Source organism: Acomys minous, assembly GCF_964271855.1.
Source record: "Acomys minous genome assembly, chromosome: 11".
NCBI lineage: Eukaryota > Metazoa > Chordata > Mammalia > Rodentia > Muridae > Acomys > Acomys minous.
The window spans coordinates 112,742,147-112,768,488 of NC_140492.1; the positions used below are offsets into that span (position 1 = coordinate 112,742,147).

The 26,342-nt window shown below is 44.7% G+C and overlaps 1 protein-coding gene across 2 annotated transcripts in view; it reads right to left on the reverse strand.

The window, feature by feature from the left end:
- ITGA2 (integrin subunit alpha 2) overlaps positions 1-24,892 on the reverse strand; it is a 95,667-nt gene extending 70,775 nt beyond the window's left edge. The window contains exon 1 of one of the 2 annotated variants that reach the window (XM_084801676.1): positions 24,551-24,892. In XM_084801676.1, coding sequence (XP_084657802.1) covers positions 24,551-24,608 — 58 coding nt within the window. In that variant the 5' untranslated portion in view covers positions 24,609-24,892. The remainder of the gene's footprint in view (positions 1-24,550) is intronic. The other variant, XM_084801675.1, reaches the window with a different exon arrangement.
- Between the last annotated feature and the right edge of the window lie 1,450 nt (positions 24,893-26,342).

Below are 26,342 nucleotides of genomic sequence, written 5' to 3' on the forward strand. Positions count from 1 at the left end.
AGTAGCAGCAGGGTGAGTGTGAAGAGACAGACACACGGACTGTGGAGCTGGTGAGAAGGATGTAAAAGAAAAGCAAAGAAAAGGCAACAACCGGCAACAAGAGGGTGATACGGGTGGAATTTTATAGGAAGAGCGGAGTCACACACTGCAGCTTAGTCTGGGGCGGGGCCACCGGCCTGCCTTCTAGCTACACACAAAAATCTGGATGAGGGACTCTGTGGTGGAGATGAAGTGACTCAAGGTTTTAGTCAAGGTCGAGCAACTAGAAGAGTGTTGGTGTTGAAGGAGACAGTCTCTCTGGCTCTCTTGTCCTAAGTGCAGTGTGTGAGCTTCCTGTGGCCACTGCAGAGGATGACTAGAAAGCCAATGGCTTAACACAACAGAAACTTCTTCTGTGAGATGCTGACAGTCAGCGTAGTCAGTAGTCTGTGAGCCTTCCTGAAAGTCCAGGAAAGACTCTCCTAGCTTCTGGGGACTCCCGGAGCGTGTCAACCTTTACCCGCATTGCTCTAATCTGTCACGCTGTCACGTCAGCTCCTTCTTTGTATTGTATCTGCCTCTGCATCACTTTATATGGTCACCTGTTGTTGGACTTAGTGCCTTCTAGGTTAAAAAAAAAAAAGGATGCTTTATGTCAAGAGCCATAACCTACCTGCATATGCAGAAGTCTTTTACCAAATAAAGTAGCAGTCACTGGTTCTAGTGGTTAGGACATTCACACACTTTTTCCCCCCCAGAAATGACCACTAAAGTCTATGATGGTCTGTTATCTGCCTCCCTACCGGGTTGCATCCGTGCTTCATGCAAAATACCTAATGTTTCTGCAAAAGTTTAACCCATTCTATACCAACTGTAGGCCCCCAGTCTCCTCGACCACCACCCCGCAGCCCAATTCACCACCTAAATCACATATGAGTGATGCGTCAGTATTGTATCCTAGAACAAGATTTCTTTTCATCTCTCTGCTTCCAAATAAGTTATCTATTTCCAACATATAATAAATGGGGTAGACACAGGGAAATTCGATTCCTTCCCAAAAGGCAGAATGAAGGAGTCGCCAGTCTCAAAGAAGTTTGATCTTAGAAGGGGGGTTTTCTTAGATCTCAGCCCCGCGAGTAACTGCTATTCATGACTCTGTCCCATGAACTATAGGCATTACAGGCCTGGCTACCCACAGCCATGGACTTTGAGGTCTTGCTCATCCCGTTTAAAATGGTAGCATTTCTACCGGCACCGTGTCCTTAACAACCTTGTAGTACATGTCAGAGAGACCTGTGCCAACAGATAAACAGCCATTAAGGGATCTTTCCTGGGTAACATCCTCTGTGCTGGGTAACCTGGCTGTGCCAAGACGGCTGAAGGCTCGTGAATTACATCCTAGTCAGCTTCGCAAGACTTTGTCTAGCCAAGCATTGGCCTCCCTGCCAGGCATGCCTTTGTAATGGTGAAAGTCACACTGCTGCTTTGCTTGCACTGGGATTAGCCTGGGAGCTTATTGCTCATAGGTGTGCATCAGGGTGCTGGCATGGCTGGGCTGCAGTAAGAGCCCTCTTCCAGCTTGTAGATGGGTGAGTTCTTGTTATTTCTCCTTCACTAGGCAGACAGACAGGACACCAGTTCCTTGCATGAGGCCTCCCATATGATAACCTAATTATCACCCATAGGCTCACCTTTAAATTCTATCACTGGGGATTTCAATACACAAAATGTGGATGGGCACAACCAGCCTGAATGTTCTGTACTGTGTTTCGCTTTGAAGTCTGGATAGGCTGAGGGTTCTCTGGATTATCAGGGATGGTGGTTCTTCTTCAACATACCTCTTCTTTCCACAGTTGCTATGGTTACCAAGGAAAAGGCATTCCACATTTTCCTCAAGGTACCATATAAAAAGGTTCTTGACAAATAAAGCGACTGTCTTAGGGTTTTTAATGCTGTGATGGCCAAAAGCAACTTGGGGAGGAAAGGGTTCATTTTGCATATATTTCATATCACAGTTCATATTCAAAGGGAAGTCAAACAGGGCAGGAATCTGGAAGCTGGACTTGATGCAGAGGCCATGAAGGAATGTAGCTTACCTCTCGCTCCTCTGTTAGGACTTGCTCAGTCTGTGTTCTTATGGCATCCAAGACCATCAGCTCAGGGGTTACACCAGGCGCACTGGGCTGAGCCCCACGGGCCTGCCTACACCCAGTCTCATGCAGCCATTTTCACAACTGACCTTTCCTCCTTTCAAGTGACTCCAGCATGTGCCAGATTGATATAAAACTAGCCAGAACAGCAACAGCCATAGGTTTTAGGGACTAAGTGGTGACTTATTTTTGAGGGGATATCATTCAACACAATAAAGTTGGTAAGGTAAGGATGGAGAATAACATTACCCCCCCTCCCCAGGGTTTGGCTTACATTGAATGACACTGGTAAATAAATACATCTATGCAGGACAAAGAATGGGCTTGCAAACCCCTTGCAGTAAAAAGCAACTTCTCAACTTCATTGCCTCTTTCTGTGGACAATGTATTATACACATAGATGTTCACTTAGCCTTTCCACACAGCGGCTGTGAAACTAGCCACAGTGAATCAAAGGGAGCTGGTGTCGGCCAGCTCATCCTGCTTGCTAAGCTGTGAGTGGTAATATCTTTTTTTCTCTTGTTCGCAAATATCTTTACAGTGAGTGCATACATCATGTATTAGCCAATTAATCTATGTTTACATCAGGGAAATATCATCACTTGCCTGGTCAGAAATAAACATCTAAATACATTACCCAGGCTGAGAGAATGCCATGGGCTCCACTCAAAAGTCCTGCAAAGAAGCCCTAGTTTCTCCCGAGCGTGCAATTAGAGACTGACAGGGAGCGACTCAAATTAAATGAAGCCATTACAGTGGAACTCTAGTCCAACATGACCAATTTCCTTCCAAGATGAGGAGAGACACCAGGGCTATCTCTCGCAGCACACATAAACACACACACACACACACACACACACACACACACACACCCCACACACACCATAAAACACACCCATACCACACCATGCACATACCATACACACACCTGTAACACACCATGCACACACTATACATACATATATACCACACACACACACCACACCACACATACCATACATACATATTGCACATACCACGCACACAAACGTACACCACACAGACCACACCACACTATGAACACACCATATATACAAACTACACACACCATACAAACACATCCATATCACACACTCTACACACAGCACACACACACTGCACACACATAAACACCACATCACTCACACCCCATACATACATACTGCACATAACACACACACACACACACACACACACACACACACACACAGGATCATGCATAGACAAAATGAGAGGATAGCCATCTGCAAGAGCCCCACCCATTGCAGTAGCTGTCCCCAGAGCATTTAGACTGCTGGCCTCTGTAACTATTAGAAAACAAATTTCTGTTAGTTAAGCCACTTTGTCTGCAGTACTTGTGATGCAGTGCTAGGAGACTAATGAGGGTGAAGTCTAGTTCGCTCAGAAAATTTCAATTTATTGCTCTAGGTTTTGAAGATCCTGTCCATATTGGCACACATATAAATATGAAGAAAGATATAAATATGTTCCAGATGTTTCACATAATGTTCATATTCTTGTGAAAATTTTAAAGATGTGTGTGTGTGCACACGCGTGCGTGCATGTGTGCGTGTGTGTGTGCGTGCGTGTGTGCGTGCGTGTGTGTGTGTGTGTGTGTGTGTGTGTGTGTGTGTGTGTGTGTTTACAGGGGTTAGAGGGGTAGCCAGGAAGGAGGAGGAAGAAAGAGAAGAGAAACTGTATCAAGTCCTGGGGAAGGGCTGCATATGCCCAGGGCATTTCAAAGCCTTTTCACATTTCAGCAGTTCAATCTTGAAGGCAAGAAACATTGCAAAAGTCCTACTGTAATTGTTTCTTGCATCCATTTACTGTGACTTGGTGCCATCCTAGGAACTCCTAGGAATAGATTTTCTTCATTTTCAAAAGGGGTGCAGGAGGGCGAACTGCGTTTGGCAGACGCTCTGTCTCCTGACAACTGAACTGGAGACAGTGAAATAAGCTTGCTGGCCCAGAGGCTGCTGGGAGAACTCCTCAAAACTCCTCCATTGAAGCCTGTCTTTGACTTCTCCCTAAATGTCTTCTGTGGGAAAAAGAAACCCATTTCCTGTCTGGCCTCCCGCTACCTCTTTCTGTAGTTGGCAAGCCAGGGCCTGTTCTCTACCTTGCTCACTACCAAGTGAGTTTCACACATCTTCAGATAGTGTGTGGTGGAAACCATCATAATGAAAGTGAGCATTGCTTGTTCCGTCTCTGACCATAGGGAACTTCTCTAAAGCCTTTTAAAAAATGATTTTGTTATATAATACATTCTTTTTTTAATTTTTATTTTTTATTAATTTATTCTTGTTACATCTCAATGGTTATCCCATCCCTTGTATCCTCCCATTCCTCCCTCCCTCCCATTTTCCCCTTATTCCCCTCCCCTATGACTGTTCCTGAGGGGGATTACCTCCCCCTGTATATGCTCATAGGGTATCAAGTCTCTTCTTGGTAACCTGCAGTCCTTCCTCTGAGTGCCACCAGGTCTCCCCCTCCAGGGGACATGGTCAAATGTGATGCACCAGAATACGTGAGAAAGTCATATCCCACTCTCCACTCTACTGTGTAGAGTGTTCTGACCATTGGCTAGATCTGGGTAGGGGTTTAAGGTTTACCGCCTGTATTGTCCTTGGCTGGTGCCTTAGTTATATAATACATTCTTATCACACCTCTTCCTGGATGCTCCCCACTTCCCCTCCTATCCAACTCCACACACTTTCTTTCTCCACAATCTTTAATTTTGTTTTTACGATTATACTAGAATTGCATCTCCCCTCTTTCCTGCAAGCCCTCCTATATATCCCTCCCAAATTCATGGCCTCTGTTTTCCACTAATTGTTATGGTGGTGTTTTCAGAGAGAGAAAGAGAGAGACACACACGTGTGTGTGTGTGTGTGTGTGTGTGTGTATGTGTGTATATGTGTGTGTATGTGTATGTGCGTATGTGTGTATATGTGTGTATGTGTGTGTGTGTGTGTGTGTATATGTGTGTGTGTATGTGTGTGTGCGTATGTGTGTATGTATGTGTGTGTGTGTGTGTGTGTGTGTGTGTGCATACTTGTTCCTAATTATATCCTTTCAGTCTGTATAATGTTACTCGTGTATATGCTCTCAGGCGTGACTCTGGCACTGGGCATTGGTTGGTGCGCTCTTCCCTGGGAGGCCAGCTCTTCCTCTCCCAGTTTCTGCTGCTTATAGATCTCTCGGTCCACTCTCTCAATCCACCCTCACATGCCTGTTGGTGTGATCCTTGTTGAGATCACACTTTGCATGCAGTCTTCCCTGGTCACCTGAGCCGACCTTCACACGTCTTTTTAGTGTGTCCCTGATAAGCCCCCAGTCCTCTCCAGCCGCATCTCGGGAAGGGGTTCGGTCCTCAGCTTCATGTTCAGACATACTCCACCACTAGGACGGTGGTCCTCAGCGTTCCTAAGGCCACGGCACTTTAAACAATTCCTCATGCTGGTTGTGATGAGCCCCAAACCATAACATTTTATTTTTGTTGATACTTCATAACTAATTTTGCTGCTGTTATGAATAGAATTGTAAATATCTGTACTTTCCAATGGTTTTAGGTGGCCACTGTGAAAGGGTCATTTGATTGCAAGGGCATTGCAGCCCACGGGTTGAGGACCACTGCTCTAGGACCTCTCTCCCCCCCCCCCACCTATAGCTCACACAGCTGACAGCCTGACACTCCCTCCCCCACCACACATCCGATCTAATCTGTCCCTTTGTTTTCTGTAAGCTTCACTACCCCCTCCCCCAAAAAAGCCATGTATTCACTTGCACTGCCCCTCGGCTACTCTCACACATCAGCCTCTCAAAGACTCTTCCCCTAGCACCATGGTGGACAAACTATAGTGTCCCCACCTCCTGACACACATGCCTTTAAGTGAAGGTAGGACCCTCAGCTTTATACGTGTGAAGATTAATAAAGAAAACAGACGCAGATGTCATGTGAGGAACTGAAAGGATTTCGTCAGGTGGGCAGTCAAACCTGCCTACCCAACAGCACAATCACAGCCTTCTACAAGAGTCTGAAAAGGCCCTAGTGGAGCCATGTCCAGACTCTGGTGCCTCAGAAACTCAGAAAAGTGCACACGCTTTCACGTCGGTACAGCGGATGGCAATGCTCATGCCGTAAAATATCCACAACATAATGCCCCATCCTCACCCAGCATTCTCCATCTTCCTCTTTATGGTTTATTTATTTTTATTCATAATCTAGTAGAATGTCTGTGCCATATGCCTTTAGCGTCTGCCTAATCCATTAGAAGGTGTAAGGGGAGACACAATGTTTTGCAGGGGTTAAAGCTTCTAAAATTTTAGGAAAGTTCTTCAGTGAAACAATATAATTTTTCTAGAAAATGCATAGATAAAATATTTATTTGGAATGACAAAAGCAACCCTAGGAATCTCTTTTAAAAACCGTCAATAAAATCATAATTTCCCAAACAGGTCTACAGTAATCTTTTCCCTGCAGTTTGTGGCTGTACATTTTTTATCACCTCTTCAAATGACAGTTTTATAAAATAATTTTCTAAAGGCAACATCATGATTCATTTCTTTTTTTTTTTTAGCATGGTAAAATTATACCATTCAAGTATGCCCCATTCCTCAGCAAATTTTGTTTTTAATGTCATGTAAAGGTCTGGAATTGTTTCCCAACTGTATAGTAGTTAGGGCATTTCAAAGCATCTTAAGTTTTCTTTTATAGGAATTACTCCAGAATTCTGCATTCCAAAACTTAATCATTAGCTTGTGTTTGATGTTTTTGCTGTTGAAATATGTTTGAAGAGAGACAGTAGTTTAACATTTCCATATTTAATAAAAATATTAGCCTGTGTGAGTGTGTGGGACAGGGCCTGTCCCTAAAACAAGATCACGAGCTTCATTCACACTTAGCCTTCCGTGTCTCTAAGAGTAAGGACCATGCTTAATTACTAGCTGCCATACAGTCCCGTACTTAGAGCAGTGGCTATCAGCAGTAACTGTTGAATGAACAAAAACCAATTACTTTGCCTTTTCTCTGATCAATAAGTTGCTTATGTAATAGTGGGTGAGCAACAAAGACATGTTTAACCAAGAAATGACTCAGTGTTCTGTCTGGTTCAAAGCCAGGGCTGGTACGCAGGGTGGCTTATAGAGGCAGATTAGCAGACACATGAATGGCTACGCGTTATGCATTATTCTGTATAAATTCAATTCATAAAAGCATGCATTAAAAGTATATACTGCACATACATAGTATATTTATTTCCTATTTAGATATCTATAGAACAGTGGTCCTCAACCTTCCTAATGCTGTGACTCTTTAATACAGTTCCTCATGCTGCGCTGACCCTCAACCATAAAATTATATTGTTGCTTCTTCATAACTGTAATCTTGCTACTGCTATGAGTCCTAATGTAAATGCCTGATCTGTGACCCCCCCCCAAAGGGGTAGCAACCCACAGGTTGAAAACCACTGCTAAACATGCTGAAACTCACAGCCAAACTATGGGGTGGAGTGCAGGGAGTCGTATGGAAGAGTTGGGGGATAGAAGGACCTGGAGGGGACAGGAGCTCCACAAGGAGGCCTACGGAGCCAACAGATCTTGGCCCGATGCACCAACCAAGGACTGTGCATGGTGAGGATCTGGATCCCCTACTCAGATGTTATTGGTAGGCAGCGCAGTCTCCTTGTGGGTCCCGTAATATGGGGAGTAGGGGCTGCTTCTGACATGGACTCTGGGGTCCACTCGTGGATCACTTCCCCCTGGTGGGGTGGCCTTGCCAGGCCACAGAGGAAGAGGATGCAGGCAGTGCTGATGAGATTTTTATAGGCTTGGGAAGATAATAGGGAAGGAGGGCTCCCCTTTTCTGAGGATTAGGGGGAGGGGGGATGAAGGATGGTGGGTGGGACCAGGGTGGGGTACAATTGGGATGTAAAGTGAATAAATTAAAATTTAAGAAAAATAAAGAAGAAAGAGAGAAAACCCTTGCTATGGAACAGCTAACTTTTCTTCTTATGTAGTTGCAGGAGAACCCTAAAAAGAAGATTGTTCACATTTGAAAGTAGGATGGCAGAATTATGCCAAAGATAAAAGTTATTTATTTTTTTCATGTGAAAAAAATTATCCAGTAATAGAGCAAAGGAAATATTATGCCATGGTGTCCAAAAGCTTGGCCTGTGGGGTTTGAGCGCGCTTATGGTCAAGCTTCTCAGTCTATGGCAGCTGCTGCCTTCTCACCCTGAAATGGGTCAATACATGCGCTTCCCGAACATCACACAACGCATGAGGGAAACTCTCAACCAAGTGCCTGACGTGTGATGGACACATAGGAAAAGCTAGTTTCTCTCTGTGTTTGCTCTTAGGATCATTGCGCACGACTGAGGGTAGCACACACTTCTTGGGGGGAATTTCATAAAGCATACCACTTAATAGAACACAGCCACTCTGACCACAGAACAGCATATCCACAACAAATTCCCGTTTACTTTTCCAAATCTGCTGCATCATGAGTAGCTGGATGACAGTGTGGCTGCATTTTGCTGACACACAGAAAAAGCATACCATAAAACCCAAGAAAATAGAATCAGCCCATGGGCCCTCCCAGGAAGCCACAGTGACAGGAAGTGGGTCATGCAGACCCTGCTATGAAATGAAGCAAACAGGTATCAACTCTAACTGCAGCAAATCATTACCCAGAATACACATGGCTACGGGAAATGGTCACAGGTCACATAGAATCTGCTACACACACACACACACACACACACACACACACACACACACACACACACAGCCACAGGAAATCCGGTTTTCAGTAGCATTGTCTTCAGGATGAAAAGGATTACAGATGCAGATAGAAGGTGCCTTCTTCCTCCAGAAGCTGCTAGGCTGAGCTGCAGGCCTCTGGGGATGAGGTCAATGCCACGTACAGAGAAGCTCTGTAATGCTTGGCTTGCACGCACGATGCACACTAAAAAGCATGCAAGCCAAATGCGGAAAAGGACTCCTTCAACTTCTTGTGACTGTAGCGGCAAAGCCTGAGCTTGGCTTTCATGGAGAAGAAACAATGCACTGGGAGAGTGTCGCATGCGTAGTCTTAGCATCCGAGAGGGAGCTCCTGCCCAGGCTCTTCCAGCTCCCCAGTATTTCACTCTCATGTGGAACGTGATGCCATAAGTAACTGATCGATAGGAAAAATGAATGAATACCAGCCTATGGATTTACAATACGCGAGACTCCCTCCCGTTTGTAACAATTACACTTGATCCTCCCTGGGAACCAACAAAATAGAAAACAATTTGCTCGCGATTTACATAAAGGCATCTAGAAAAGCGATGGCATGTAACCTGCTCTTCACAATTACTCTTCTATGTAGCCACCAGCAGGAAATGCTCTCGGTGCGGGCTTGTTTTCCCCAGTGGCTCCCCTTCAAGGGACATTTGGGAATGTCTGACATACTTTTGATTGTCACCCCGGGGCTGCTCTATCTGGTGGGTGGAGGCCAGGCACGCATCCTGTACCTCCCAGTCCACCCCCTCTCTTAGAAGAGTTACCAAGCCTCAGATGTCGGTTTTGCTGGTGTCTGAACTGTAGTCTAAACAGTGAGCGGGGGTTCATAAGCAGCGTTAAGTTGTTTAAGTTTCCGTGGTGGACTATTCTGATACTCTTCCACTGGGACACACGTCTCATTCTCCTCCCCTGATGGGAAATGGAGTTTGCTCGTTGCTTGGATGAATAGGTGCAGTGATGTGATTACCAAGCCAAAGACAGAAGGTCCCGGATTGCCTGCAGCATCTCTTTAAACTTTCCATTATTTTTAATCATGTGTATAAATGTGTCTCTGTGTAGGTATAAGCAAATTAATGCAGGTGTCCTTGGAGGTCAGAGGCGTTGGGTCTCCTTGGATCTGGAGACCGATGTGGCTGTGAGCCAGCGAGCCACCCTCCGTGGTGGCTGGGAGCTGAACCTCAGGCCCTCTCCATGGGCAGAATGTGCGCTGCCCCGCCAAGCCGTGCCTCCCAGCTTCTTTCACAGAACCTTTTTGAGACAAGTCACCACACATGAAGTCAGGTTACCCAGTAGGTGCAGCGCTATGGGCAGTAAAGGACGCCCCACAGAAAGAGATAGCCGGCTGCTTTCTGACAGAAGCAAATGGCAGTGTCCCCAGCCCCTTAAAGTCCCAACCTAATAAACTATGAGACATAGTAATTGGTGGTTGACCTGTTAAGACACTGGCTTTGGGTGACTCTTTGCATGGTGATAAGTAAACAGTGCAGCCTGCAGACTCGGCCATAGTGAACTGCTGTGACAAACAGAATGTCTTCCCTCCCTGCGTAAGGGTTCTAACGTATTAAAGTGCTGAGCATCCTGTTCAAGTGACAGCTGTTGGGACTGTATGTGACAAAAGAAAAAAAAAAGACAAAAAGGAGGTTTTGTCCAGGAAATTTTCAGAAGACATCTTGAAAACACATTCAGAACACTGTGCGTTAGACTCCTGGGCTTTTAGTCACTTCAAATTCCAGGTGTAAAAACAGGGGGTGGGGAGTGAACCCTGTGACCTTTTGAGATTTCTTTTGGGCCTACATCAGATGGCCCTAGCCCTAAATTCTTTAACCTGAGTCTGCATATACTTTTCACAAAATATACTTCCAAAAGTATAACTTGGAAGCAGCGATTCCTTGTGAATAATTCCAAAAAGTCAATGAAAATTTTGACACAAACTACCATATAGACAGTCAAGCACACCCACAGATACACCCCGTCCCCTCCACCCCCCACCATAGACACACCACAGACACACCCCCATAGCTATACACACACACCACATAGACACATATAGACACAGCATGCACACAACCACAACCCACCACACATATACCACATACATACACATAGACACACGTACATGCACGCACACCACATAGACACATACATGTGCGTGCACGCACACACACACACACACACACACACACACACACACACGCACGCGCGCGCGCACGCACACACGCACACCATGTCTGTTATTGCAATGGTGCTTTAAGAAATCATCCAAAAGGAAACAGGAGAAAAGATTCTTGTGCCATGACTTTATAGCTATATTATATACAGCAGGAGTGAGGGAAACCCCACAGGAAGTAACCTAAATATCCAACAATGGGACAATAGCTGGCCAGGAGAAGGCAGGATACATTGACTCATGCCTGAAGGAAGAGTGCTTAATGCACAGATTTTCCTCCTCAGTCATAGCATTGACTCTTTCAGATTTAGAAGTATTCACTAAATCTTCACCACTGTGTCTGAGAGCAGCTCTAAAACAACAAAGTCAACAACTAAACACACACACACACACACACACACACACACACACATGAAACAGTGACTAGAATATGTACACTTGGTTAGGCCAGCAAAGCTGAGACACCAAGGCAGCAGCTCACTTCCCTGCTGACCTCAGTTGAGGAAATGTGCATTGGGAAAACCCCGTGTTCTGCTGCCGTGTTCCTGTCCTACCACAGACGCACCTCCACCATTGATTTTGGGGTTCTAAATATAGCAGCTCACCCTCTTCTGTAGTTTCTCTTTCACAGTTTCAGATTCTCACAATGAGCCATGATCCAAATAGTAAAATGGGGATTTTTAGAAACAACTTATAATTCCTAGTTTGCATGCCAGCCTAAGCAGCCCGATGGTGAGCTCTCCTCCTCCATGCTCCAGGAGTATTAACTACGCCTCTCTCAACCACATCCAAGCTACTTGCCTGTTAGCCACTCACTGGCCATCTTGTGTCTATCACGGTCTTACAGAGATTGTGCTCAGGTCTTCCTTATGCAGCAGGCTGATGCCACATCACAGTGTCTGTGTTAGCTACCTCACATCAACTTAGCACATGGGCATTGCATCATGGCAAAGGAAAAGGTATAGGGATGCTGTATGCTTTTGAGGGAGACCGTATTCGCACAACTTTGTTATAGAACTTTTATAATTGTTATTATTATTATTATTATTATTATTATTATTATTATTATTAGATACTGTTCGTAAATTATTAGTATTTTTCTGTGCCTATTTTCTTCTTTGCTTGAAAGAAGATATTATGGTCTCAATACATCATGTAGACTAGGGTGACTAAGAATTCTCTATCTTTCTGTGTTGGGGACTGCAGGTGTATACTACCATAATTGTGTTTAATTTATAAATAAAAACTACCATATACATGTATGTATAGGTGAGAACAGTACACAAAAATGTTATAATATCTATAGTTTCAGGCATCCCTTGGGAGTATTGACATGTAACCCCCTGAGGATGACAGAGGTCACTTTAAACACACCCTAGTGACTAGGTAAATTTGTAAATAAAAATTGTGAGAAATGGAACATCAATTTTACATGTGACTGAAAGAAAAGAAAATGAGAAATGAAAAATGGTAAGGCATGCTGGTTGAGAAATTTCATGAGGAAAATAAGGAAAACTATGAAAATAAGACCCCCAAGTTACTTAAATGGACATAAATGTGACAGGTAAATAATAGGTGAAACTGAAAGTTTCTTCCTCAACAGCATTTATGAATCTCATAGCCTTACAGTGAGAATCATCCAGAACAGGAGTGACAATAAGTTGTCACTATGGATCTTACATGAATGAAAGCTGAGGTTATTTATGAAAATCATTTCAAGTCCATTGAAATTTTAAATGAACAAGTTTATAGACAAGGACAACTTATAAATTTAAGACAAGATGCCGAGCTGTTTGGATTTGGCCCTACAACTCACTTTGTGACCTGTGCCTTGCTTCTGCAGCTCAGCTCAGTCCTAACGCTTGACTCAGCCCTGTGACCCTGCATGTTGGGTCTGCAGCAGCACTGCCAGCATCTCTCCAAAGGGTTCACTACCCAGCCTCCCGCGAAGATCCTGTTGGCATGCCCACCAGTGTTTTGTCTCTGACTCCTGTAAGGCAGCCTTGAATTCTGATGAAGCATCTTATCTAAACCCTGTAACTTACACACACACACACACACACACACACACACACACACACACACACTCACTGTGTAGTATGAGATGTTGTGGTGGTTTGAATGCAAATGGCCCCCATAGGCTCATATATTTGAGTGATTGGCCCCCAGTTGGTGGCACTGTTTGGGAAGGATCACAGGTGTGCTCTTGTTGAAGGCGGTGTGTCACTGGTGGTGGGCTTCAAAGTTTCAAACGCCCATGTCATTCCCAATTCTCTCTCTCTCTCTCTCTCTCTCTCTCTCTCTCTCTCTCTCTCTCTCTCTCTCCCTCCCTCCCTCCTCCCTCTCCCTCTCCCTCTCCCTCTCCCTCTCCCTCTCCCTCTCCCTCTCTCTCTCTCTCTCTCTCTCTCTCTCTCTCTCTCTCTCTCTCTCTCCACTTTGTGTTTGTGGAAGAAGGTGTAGGCTCTCAGCTACTGCTGTCTTACCATGCCTGCCTGCCTGCTGCTGTGATGGTCATAGACTTGCTGTCTGAAACTGTAATCCTGCAACAAACTTTCTTCTGTAAGATGCTTGGGTCATGGTGTTTGTCGCAGCAAAAGAAAAGTAACTAATAGATTTATTTGCGCATTCAAGCCAATAATTAAGATTGGAATAGTAATTTTTTAAAAATCCTCTCTGGCAATATCTGACTATCCAGACAGACTATTTGGCAAACTACAGCCAACAAAACTGACACAATTTGTGAATTTGTTACTTAATAAAGTCTGACATAATGGAAAGACAAAAATATTATAGGACAAAAAGATAAATATTAAACATTCTAGAACTAATTCAGATATCTCAGCTATTATTGAAACTTTCATAGTAAAAAAATGTAAAGAGAAACTACTTTCCCCAGAGCTTTCTATCAAGAATATTTAACAGAAGCTTGCGGCATGGCTCAGCAGTAAGGAACATCGAGGCTCTTCCAGAGGACCTGAGCTCAGTTCCCAGCATATAGGGTGGATCACAGCCCTAGCCCAAGGGGATACAACACTCTCTGGCCTCAGTACACACACACACACACACACACACACACACACACACACACACAAACACACACAAACACACACATACACACACATACGCATACATATACACACATATACATATACATACACACACAAACACACATACACATATATACATATACACACATATGCACACATACACATACACACATACACATATACACACATACACACATAGAGAGACAGACAGACAGACAGACAGACAGACAGACACATAGACACATAGACACACAGAGACACAGAGTCACAGAGACACAGAGACAGAAACAGAGAAATACTTGTAAAACAGTATGATAAAATGAGAGCTAATTTTACACAAGCTTTAAAAAACTGTTGAGCATGTGCACATGCCCATGTGTGTCTGCATGCACATGTGAGGGTGAGAGCATCATAGTTAGAGGACAATATTTACGAGTTGGTTTTCTCTGCACCCCCCCCACCCCCGCCCAGGCAAGATTTACCTTGCTGCTTCTGTTGCTCTCGGTACTTCAGGCTAGCTGGCTTGAAAGCTTCGAGGAAGTTCTCTTATTTCTACCTACAGTTTCTCAATAGGAGTGCTGAAATTACAGATGCAAGCCGCTATATCTGGTTTCCCATGTGTGCTGGGGATGGAACTTGTGTAGCGTGTATGTGAGTCAGCTTGTGAGATCAGATTTTTTTTTTAAAAAAGATGTATTTAGTTATTACATATACAATGTTATGCCTGAACTCCAGAAAAGGACACTAGACCTCATTATAGATGGTTAGGAGTCACTGTGTGGTTGCTGGGAATTGAACTCGGGGCCTCTTGAAGTGCAGCCAGTGCTCTTAACCTCTGAGTTATCTCCAGCCCTAACAGAATTTTTTGAGAGATTCAAAAACGAGGAAATGGTTTCCATTTTATGGCAATAGCTCAGTCTTGACATCAAAATCCAAAGGAAGAGTGCATAAAAATCAAATAATCCAGCAACGCATTACAAATGTTAATCAGGCTGGGGATAGTCCACTCATACAATGCTTTCATCATATTTGAAAAGCAATCAAGGTAATTTGCCATATTAATGGATTATAGAAGAAAATTTACATTATCATCAAGATGCAGAAAAATACTTATAAAAGTTAAATCAGTTTTCAATATTAAAAACTGTCTTGGAAAAGTAACAGGGAAGGAAAATCATATGATGAGAGAATGTTTTTGAGTGGCCCACAGTAAACATCACACTGAACACTGATGCTGAAATCTGTTCATGAGAAGGAGTCTCCTCTTGGCTTTTCTTTTCAATATTCAATACAGTATTTATTACTATACTAGCGGTCCTGTTTAGCTCAGTATGGTAAGAGAGGATTATAAAGGATAAAAAATAAAACAAGGCAAAAACCCCAAAATATCAAATCAAGCAATCAACCAACCAAAACCTTTGGGAAAGAAATAATGCATATCAGATATGATAATTAACAACTAAAACTAAAGAGGATTAAGAGACATTAGAACTAAGGAATAAAATAACTAATAACCGTGGTGTGTGTGTGTGTGTGTGTGTGTATGTGTGTGTGTGTGTGTGTGTCTGTGTGTCTGTGTGTCTCACACATCATGGCATATGTTTGGAGGTTAGGAAACAACTCTCTCAGGAGTAAGTTCTCCTCCAAACCAGTCAAACCTTGGGATAGAACCCGTTTTTTCAGACCCATGAAATAATGATACAGAAATTGCATTTTAGTATATCAAAACCCTGATTTCACGTATAAAACTATTTTAATAAATTACTGCTTATAATAACATGACAAGAATCACATTCTTCATAAAAGTCTAACATATGCTACATGAGTAGTCTGTACATAAAACTAGAAACCCTTACTGAAAGAGTGACAGATCCAAGTGAGTGAGGAATTTGCCAGAATGGTGGGCTGGAGAACTCATTATTGGGTTTACGTCAGTTATCCCAAAATTAATTTATGGACTCAATGCAGTTACATATTCAAGACATCTTAAAATTAAAAAAAAAACCCGCACTGGTATTAACCAACTAATTCCAAAGTATATACTAAAAGGCCAAGTCCAATGTGGAGGAGTGTCTTGAGTGGATGTTTACAAAGTAGCAGTTTAGATTCTGCCCGGCATAGAGCTTGCAGCTTCGAATTACATTTCAGTCTCTTTGTGTCAGTTATTGATCTCTAGGCGGAACAAATACAATTTATTGTAACAGTCCAAGACTCCTGAAGAAGCATCAGATAGGGACCGTGTCCTGTTGGAGTTAAGGCTCTGCTCTAACTAAGACAGAGTGCTCTTGGAACACCGTGGAGAAGCCAGGGCTAGAAGAAGGTATCCACAGGACCTGAGATAAAGGAGGGACTGTAGGATGAACAAAGGCTGCAAGATCACTGGCTGTTCCTATGGTTTTTAACTTCCAACTCACCATCCACACAAATATCCGCTACAGGAAAATGTAGGCCTAGGTGAGAACACCAGATGAATGGTGCTTTAGGGAATGTAGGATGATATCTCTACCACATTGAATTAGGAAACCTTCCTTGACGTTATATTTAAAGTGAGCACAAGCAGCCAAGCACAGAAATCTAAGTTCCACTACACTTCACATTAAGATTGTCATCAGTACACATCATTAAGAGACAGAAATCCACTGAGTAGAAGACAGTCTTCAATACTCCTGCGGGAGTACTCAGCAGGTTAAGACACTGGGTGCCAAGCCTGGCCACCTGAGTTCCACATTCAGAACCCACATGGTGTGTGGGTGTCCGCCCTGTGTGCCATGGCACCCACCTCCAGTAAATGAATAAATGTAAATGCAATTTTAAAGATATTAACAAAGCATCCTTGATGCAGATGAGGAAGGAGTAGAGGTCTATCAGAGCAAACAGGGAAACAGTAGGTGACAGCCTCTAGAGGGTCCAAGTGAGAAGTGACACTAGATTGCACAAGGGATGGGTTTGCTTCCTGAGAAGCAGGTACTTCAGCGAAACACAATATAATGATTTGCAAAACAGGATTTTAGAGCGTGAGGACATCTGAACACAAGGCCACAAACCAACAACAACAACAACAACCAAATTATAGGGTTTTGCATTGAGACTTTATCACACTAATAGCATGACAAATCCTCAACCCTCTTTCAAATAATAACCAGAAATAATAATATTACAATGATACTATTACAACCTGATTATTTGGGGGCAAATATTAAGCATTGTAGCAATGAAGGGATTTCTTACTTACTATGGTATTTTCATAGATAGTTTTCAATCCTGTGTTACATTTTCATTAGGACTATATATTACATTTTTATTCCAATAGAAAAGAATATTGGGGCTGGACAGATGGTTAAGAGTACTAACTGCTTGTTCAGTGGACCCGAGTTCAGTTCCCAGCACCCACACGGCAGCTCACAGCTGTCGGTAACTCCAGAATCCAACACCCTCACACAGACATACCGGGAAAAAAACAACCAATAAAAATAAAATAAACTTAAAAACAGAAAGGAAAAAATCACATAAGTCTTATAATTTTCATTATTATGGAATTGTTACTAATTGCTTATAACTTCTGAAGCTTTTCTTTTGCCTCCCTCTCTGCCAGGGAACTACATTAATTAATACCTAGAAAACCAAATCAGTGCTTGTCTGCTTCATGCACCCGGCCTTCACAATGAGATTTAGAAAGGGCTATAAAAATTCAAAACATCACTCCACCAAATTTCCAAGAAATTATGGGCTAAAGGAACTGAATGTGACTCGAAAACCATCAGAGCAGAGCTGTGTGGCCTCCCTGGCCAGACTCTAGCCTGTGTTCCGTCTGCACAGCGACATGGTACCCACGGAAATGAGCTCAGGCCCCACACAAAGACAGACAAAGGCCACCTTTCCATGACTGACAGCTGCCAGTGTCCACAGTGGCCATTGGGGCAGTGGCTTTCCTCTTGCTTTCTAACAAACAATGAAATCATCTCAGCCTCTGGCAGTTCAGGCCTAACGTGCTCTTATTCGCCTTGCTGTGTTTCAAAACCAGCCTCAGTTTTATACAGAAATCTGTAGTTAAAAAAACAAAACCAAAAAACAAAAAAACCTGCCTCTGTTCATTTTTAACTAATAAAAGCAAAAAGTTCAGTTGTAGGTTGAGAGCACAGAGTGGTGAGGCAGGAGCCTTTGCCCACAACGCTACAGTCTTCTTTTAACTCTTTGGACAATGAAACCAGGCCAATGTCCAGGAGACACTACAAATACATTTTAAGTGATTGTCTGCCACAGTAGCTTGTGAGCTGAAAAGGTTGGCCATATCTGCAGTTTAAGTGCGTCCAGCAGAGTAAATACAACTTTTCTGTACATGAGTCAGCAGGCACAGACTGCAGAAAAACCTTAAATATATGCAATTTGCAGTAGCTGTAACTCTCACAATATGAAGACCAGGGCAGGGTAAATGGGGCTCAGCCTGTTTCATAAGCTCGACGACCTAACTTTGGGAACCCAAGGCCTGAGTAAAGAAAGTTGAGCATCTATAAGGCTAGCCCTTGGGTGGATGGGGGGAACAGAGACAGGTGGCTTCTGGAAGGTTGCTGGCTAGCCAGTCTAGATGTAAGAGCAAGCTCCAGATTCAGGAAAACACCTTGTTTCAAAATAAATAAATAAGGTGGAGCTCAACAGCAGAAGTCGCTCAACATAGACATCCTGCCTCCACACATAGCCACATAAGCAAGCATACACACACTTGTGCATGTACACACACACAACACACACACAATTAAGAAGAATATTGCTCCCCCCCCCCCAGGATCCTTTACACAGATACTAAAGCTGTTTTCCCATTTCTCTCTTGGGTTATGGGTGTCTGATACCCACAGATGCCACAGCACAATTTTGGAAAAAAAATTATATATGCACCATACAGGATTATCAATAGAAAGTTTAGAGAACTAACTATCATAAGTTACATGGAAATGTTTCATCTTTGTTTAGATGAGTAGTTCTCAGCCCTTTTGGCAAACTCCTATTCACAAAAGTATTTACATCACTGCTCACTACTGTAGCAAAGTTACAGTTAAGAAGTAGCAATGGCCCGGGGGGGGGGGGGGGGGCGGTTGTGACGCAGGCCTGTAATCCCAGCCCTCGGGAGGCAGAGACAGGTGGATTGATGTGAATTCGAGGCCAGCCTGGTGTACAAAGGACAGCCAAGGCTACACAGAGAGGCCCTAGTAAGTTTGCAATGAAGATCATTTTATGAGGCACTGTATTAAAGGGCCACAGCATTAGGAAGGTTGGGAACCTCTGGTTTAGATGCTTAAAGCAACTTCTCTGGTCATCGCCTCTCTGTGCTCTCTCCCCACTTTTCCTACCACGAGCCCCTCGCTGTCTGCGTGGCCCCGCTTCACTTGCTCACTCCACGGGGACTTCCGCTAACCACGCAGCACCCTCACTTGACTTCTGCACGGTTTTTCCTTCGCCGTCTCCAAGTGCTTCTACAACGCCTCACTTCCTCCAGACTTCTTGCGACATTCCCAACTGTCATCCTCTCCGTCTCCCCACACCACGCGGGCTCCTGTTCTGACCCTCTAAGGTAGCGCCCAACTTGTGACTCGAGATGTCCTCCTGTCGCTTTGACAGACTCATCAACGCCATGTGTTCAGGTGTCCCCAGATAGGATTCCTCCCGTCTCTCTCCATATGTCAGACACTTGGCTGACCCTCAGGCCGCTGTACCACACTGTCTGCTTAACCAGAGGGTACCCCGGAGCCTCTAAGTCAACCTCTCCAAAATGATCACCTCTTCTAGCACCCCTTGCCTCAAGGAATTGCTATACATTGTGTCTCATATATCATAAATCTAAACATCATCTTTAACTCCCCCCCCCCGCCCCGTGGCAAAGTTAAGTTTATTGCCAAATTCTATCTCGTCTTCTTCATGGCATTTAATTTTTACTTTACTTTTTTTCCCCTGTTGCTACTCTCTTAAGTTTTTACCATTATCTCTCTCCCAGTGTGGAAAATGAACACTGACACTGGTTCTCCCCCAGATGTGTTTGGTACCTTCTCCCTGCTCTCTATCCCTCTGTCTTCCTGGCCACTACAGTGACATGGCAGTGAGACATTCAGAGCATATCACTTCCTTGCTCAGTACCTCTGAGCCTTCCTTCATCCTCCGGATAACACTCTGGATCTGCCCAAGTTGGAAGCCTTCAGGCTGGGTGACCACTGACCTTTCAGTCTCTGTTAACACCATGAGCTTCTCTTCTCTGTGTGGTGACTCACATTTATTTTTGTGTGCGTTCCTCTCTGACTTAGGAAATAAACTCAGGTCCTCCTTTTAGGACACTTTCTGTCTGTCTTATCTTGCCGCAATGCTGCATCCATCCAGGGACACTGACGGACTGGACCCCAGTGGCCTCCACAGTCCTCCATGGAGGCTCAGAACGCTGATGACTCCTTTTTTCTCTGGGGACTTTTAGCATCATGGTGGTATTTCCTTCTTTAAGATCAGCATTTTGTTTAGTACTGCTTGCTAACTGGATGCAAATGTGACGTTTATTATGCCCCTGGAGCACACTACAATTCTCAGCTATATAAAGCCTAACTCAGTTTAACATTTTTATTTAAAAAAATATTTTTAAAGAAATTGAGGGGAAGGGCGACTCAGAGCCATCGAGAGATTGAAGTAGAGAGCAGTCTGGATTAGAGATTACCCCGTGCTTTCTTCCTTCCTTTCTTTTCTTTTTCTTTTTCTTTCCTTTTTTTTCTTTTCTTTTCTTTTCTTTTTTTTTTTTTGGTGTGTGTGTGTGTGTGTGTGTGTGTGTGTGTGTGTGTGTGTTACAGAAGAAAACTACCCTACTTTATAATTGTGTTTGGGGTTGTCTCTTCCAAGGTCGGAGAAGGGTTGGATGCAAACAGAGGAGAGGGAAAGGAGAAAAGCGACAGTGTAGTGAAGGTCAAGGGAATATAGATAGTCTGGGCAATACGTGTTTGGTATGGCCCGTTGTATTCGCACATAGAATGGCACATGAAGGTGTATTTGTAAGGTCTGAGATGTGTACATTGGGTAGAGTGTCTCTGTGTACTTATATATAGAATTAGAAAGTAAAGAAAAAATGGTTGGGTAGGGAAATTGCAGTCAGATGGTAGAGGATCTTTATGAACGCCAAGAAATTTGGACTTTACCCTATGTTGGATGTGGCGGGAAACGCCGAGTGTTTGAAGTCAGGGTGTGCACTGATGGGCACAGATAAGTGTTTCATAAAGGTATCGATGAGAACAGTAAAACTGCAAGGACAAGAAACAAAACGGGGAAAGGCAGTTTCAAAAGTCACAGGTGCTTGGGCGCAAGAACACGAGGGCTTGAACTGAGTGGTGGTGGAAGTTGCATAGATTGGTAGGGGGAAATAAAACACCCAGCAGAGCCTTAGAGTGTGGTTGTGAAACTGGACAGGTGGAGGACACATCCCCAGCCTCCCTGCTTGCGCAGCACACTGCCTTCAAGGCACAGTGGACTGTAAAGGGGAAATCCTGGAAGGCAGGTGGTGAATTCAGCTTAGAAAAATGTTGGCTGTGGCATATTAATAGGACACATAGGGCTGGGGATTTGGTCATTGGGACTCAAGAGGTAAGCAGGCCTAGACATCCTGCCGTGGAGAAGGGGCGGGGCCCAGGAGAACCTTTCCATTCCAGAGTTTAGAGTGAAGAGGCAGGCCAGGACAGAGTTCCGCAAACACCATGTAGCAATAAGTAGAAGATGAAGCTCTGAGGGAGAGATAAAGTAGAAGAAGAGAGGAGACAGGAGGGGAGGGGAGGGGAGGGGAGGGGAGGGGAGGGGAGGGGAAGGGAGAGAAAGGAAAAGAGAGTAGAGTAAAGGAGAGGAGAGTAAAGGAGAGGAGAGGGAAGGGGAGGGGAGGGGAGGGGAGAGGAAGGGAGGGGAGGGGAAGGGGGAGAGAGGAGAGGAGAGGGGAGGGAAGAGGAAGGGAGAGGAAGGAAAAGAGAGTAAAGGAGAGGAGAGGGGAGGGGAGGGGAAGGGAGGGGAGGGGAGGGGCGGGGAAGGGAGGGGAAGGAGAAGAGAGGAAAATGAGAAAACAAAAACCAGGGGTAGAGGGTGTTTTAGGAGGCAATCAAAGATTGAAAAGAAGACGTCTTACCATGAGAGGAATCCACTGAAAAAATTTCAGCTGCAGGACAGTAATACGAGGGAGAAGGCTGACACCTCAGAGAGCAGTTAAGAAGTGATGTGATTTGGAATCCGCACAGGGACTTCCTTGGCCCATGAGGCCACTAGAGAACGTGTGACTTCATTCATGTTACGGTTGCTGTTGGTCTCTTCTCTGCATGCACACTTACTTTACAGGTTATGTAGGTGTCTCCTGGTGTCTCTTTTCCACCCTCATCCTGCCCATGAATAATGCAAAGCGGTAAATATGGAACAAAATTGAGTACTTGATCCTTTTATCCACTTGTGAGGAGGGTTGCGGAAAACAAATTTGAATCTAAGTGATAAAATGAGATCCAGGGTGAATTTGCTTCTGATGCAGTCGGCCTGTGTGCTGCAGAGAATGTAGGAGGTAGAAACACGCGTCCATGCATGCTTTTATGTTCTTAACATTCATATGTATTTGCATTACAGTTGTGCATGCCTGTGATTTAAAGAATAATATATTTGTCTGTTTAGTGCTAAGTTCAAAAGCTTCATACAGGTAGGGTAAAATAAAAATTCAAAGTTCTATTGACCAAGGGCTTTCAGCTGAATGTCAACCTCAGCCACTCAAGGCATTGGCAATTATGCTACGTGCCTAAGAATCTTCATCGCTCTCTCAAATGGCAAAACTTTACTGTATTATTTTATTTAGTTAGATGATTAAAAAAAGCAAGAGAAAATGTGCTCCTTGAACATACAGATAATTAAACCAGGAGCAGAGAAATAAATAACCCGGAGTAATCTTTACAGATGCCATATGAATCCTGTCTACTTGCTGATGTTGAGTCATCCTTATTAACTACATAAGAAAACCTGGGTACCTGACTCTATGCCTTCTGGCAACACATTCCTCCGAGGCTCTTCTTAGGTTTCCTCCCAGAACAAGCCTCAACATTTCAAAGACTGGAAAATTACGTTGTGCTTCCATGGCTCCTTTTAATAATACCAGCAATTAAAAAGAGACGGAAAGCCTGGGTTTGTGTTTCTAGTGCCTCTTAGGAGAGTTCCAGAGTCTGAATTTCAGAATCCGATCCAACGCTCTTAAACCCCTAGCTTAGAGCTGATGGCCCCTCAAATCAACCATGAGTCCCTAGGACAGAACAGGTTAGCATCCCAACACTTGACCGTGCCCTACATCTGCTAGAGAGTTGGGACAGCGGCGTGCTTCTCACTTCTCTCCAACATACAGAAAATTCCACAAGGCTAACCTGGACTAGATTTTCTCCATCTTACAGAAAGATCAGGCTCAGAGAAGCGAAGTTTAGGGAATGCTTTTTTTTCTTTGTAAACCCAATTGGAACCAATGGCCACAATGTTGTTTCGTTAGCTGTTTAGAGTCCAGATACAAGTGGCCGGATCTCACCTGAGTACCTTAATATCTTACATTTTAGGCGTGGCCAGGCCGTGGATAAAATAAAGGTGGAAAGTTCTCCTGAGTCTACCAGCAGCCCAGCTCCCCACCTTGCTTCCTCAGTTAGGCAAAGGAAGCCAAGCCAAGCAGCCTAGCTCAGGCCTCCACTGATCCATGTCTAAGATCAAGAAAGCGGGAAAACTGGCCTGAGTTTACTTTCCCTGAAGGAAGGCATTACAACAATAAGAGGAAGGCTGGAGGGAAGCAAGAGCTCCCCTCTGCCTAGTATTTAAGAGGTAGGTAGTTGGCTTTTCTGCCTCTTATGGAAAGAAACACTAGCGCTCCTTCCTGACTTAAGAATAGGGGGCACTGTGGCGTGAAAAAAAAATACACATCGAAGTTTCCTGCAAAGCCACTTATTGGGAGCTGCAAGTTGCAACCTTGCGCTAGCTACATCAGGGATTCCTGCTTCAGGGCTAGCACAGCACCTGCCAGATCTGTGGGGGAGTCGGATGGCGGCAGGTCGCAGGGACCACCCACAAACGCTCCAAACTTGAGGGTATGAGAGTATCGAAAGCCAAAGTGCTTTGAAAGAAGACTTTAAAGGGCGCTTGATTGAGTGAACCGCGTCTTGATGCGAGCGCGGAATGTGTGTGTGTGTGTGTGTGTGTGTGTGTGTGTGTGTGTGTGTGTGTGTGTCCGTCTTTCCGTCTGTCCTGTCAGTCAAGACTCTATCTGTCCTGACTCTGCTCCAAGCAGTCGAGATCTCAGCAGAGCAGGTTCCGCCGCCGGCTCCCCAACTCCATCCCTCCTTGCTGTCCCGGGACCACTGCGGGTCCCCCCAGCCTAGACGCACTGTGGAGTTCAGACTTACCTTGAGTGAACACCAGCAGCTGCGGCAAAAGCGCGCCCCCTGCTTGTCCTGGTCCCATCCTGGGTCTGCGCTGGAGAATCTAAGGCGCTGCTCTGTGGGTGCGCACAGAAACCTAGTCGCTGCCGCCGAGGCTTCCAGAAGTTAGGCTTTCCAGAAGCTGACCAGACAGTGGACTTCTCTCCGGCCTGAATGAGAGAGAGCAAGGAAAAGTTGCTTGCAGCTCCTGAGCTAGGACCCGCCTCTGCCCGCCCCTCCAGCCTCGGTAAACTCCGGATCTGCCGTGCCACGCCCCACGGAACCCAGCCCCCGCCCAGTGGCTGCAGCTCCTCCTGAGAGCATCACACAAGAGCCATGAGCCCCGCGACGCCCACCCAGCCCTGCATCCTGGAGACAGTGCAGATGGGACACCGGCCCTGTGGCCTTTCTAACTCTATACCAAACTGCCCTAGCACACCCACAGGACTGCCCCTTTGACCAATTCCTCCGCTGTCCACAGGAAACTCCTAGCCAACACCCAGTGCGGTGGTATCAGCCTTAACCCTGAAGAGCTCAACAGGGGAGCCATGACACCTGAATTGTAGCTCCTAGACTGGAAATGCTGGCCCTTCTTTCTCTCTGCTTTTCCTGAGTGGGTGGAGAAAGGGACAGAAATAAGCTCAGAATGACCAGGTTCAACTCTAAGTCATCAGAAAGAGCTGCCCTCAAGCTATGATTACTCCTGAGGCACTATTTTTACAGCACAGGGGTGCCTGTGAGAGGGGAGGAGACTGTCTATATCCCAGGTGATGAGGAGTTGGATCACCCACCGAGTTTACTTGATTTATTTCAGGACAGGTGAGAAGAGGGAAGAATCCAATAAAGACTAAAAATAAAAATAAAAATAAAAATAAAATAAAATAAAGCAAAGAACAAACAAACAGACAGACAAAGAAAAACCGCTTCCTACAGAGCAACGGTTCTCAACCTTCCTAACGCTGAGACAGTTCTGCAGGTTGTGGTGACCCACAACTATAAAATCATTTGGTTGCTACCTTATAACTGTAATTTGCCAACTGTTTGAATCATAATGTAAATGTCCATGTTTTCCAATGGTCTTAGGCGGCCCTGTGAAAAGGTCCCTTAGAACCGCCCCACAAGGGAGTCGCGACCCACAAGTTGAGAAGCACTGGCCTGGCCTAGGCCTCGTGCATCAACATTTTCCAGTCTTTCAGATTCTGGAAAGATAGCATTTGTCTGAGTCTTTCTATCATTTATACATCCAGGAAATAGAATATCCGCTTTTAATCGTATCTAAAACCAAGGTCCCTCCAAAAACTCAGCCACAGATTTCCTGAGACTCGTTCCAGTGACTGCTTCCTATGAAGCAATGAAAAGGTCTCATAAGCGAGAGGATTGTTTGCCTAACTGCTGTTACTCGCTCCGCTCAAAACCTCTGGGGAGCAAGCCTTTGAGTAGGAAAGGAGTTCCCGAGTGTGCCGAGTGAGCAAGACACTTGCAGGTGGGGCCGATGTAACCACTTGGTAAAAGCTTCAAGTCTGTTTATAAAGTGGTGGGTAGAGCTGAAACTTTGAATCCGTGTGTGTGTGTATGTGTGTGTGTGTGTGTGTGTGTGTGTGTGTACAGGTTTCTGTGTACAGATGCATGTTTGAGTCCATAGGTATGGAGGCCAGGGGAGAAGCCTAACTGTTGCTCCTCGGGAGCCATGCACCTTTCGCGTTGAGAAAGAATCTCCCATTGGCCTGGATCTTGCCCAATAGGCTAGACTGGCTGACCAGCTAGACAGTACCAAGTT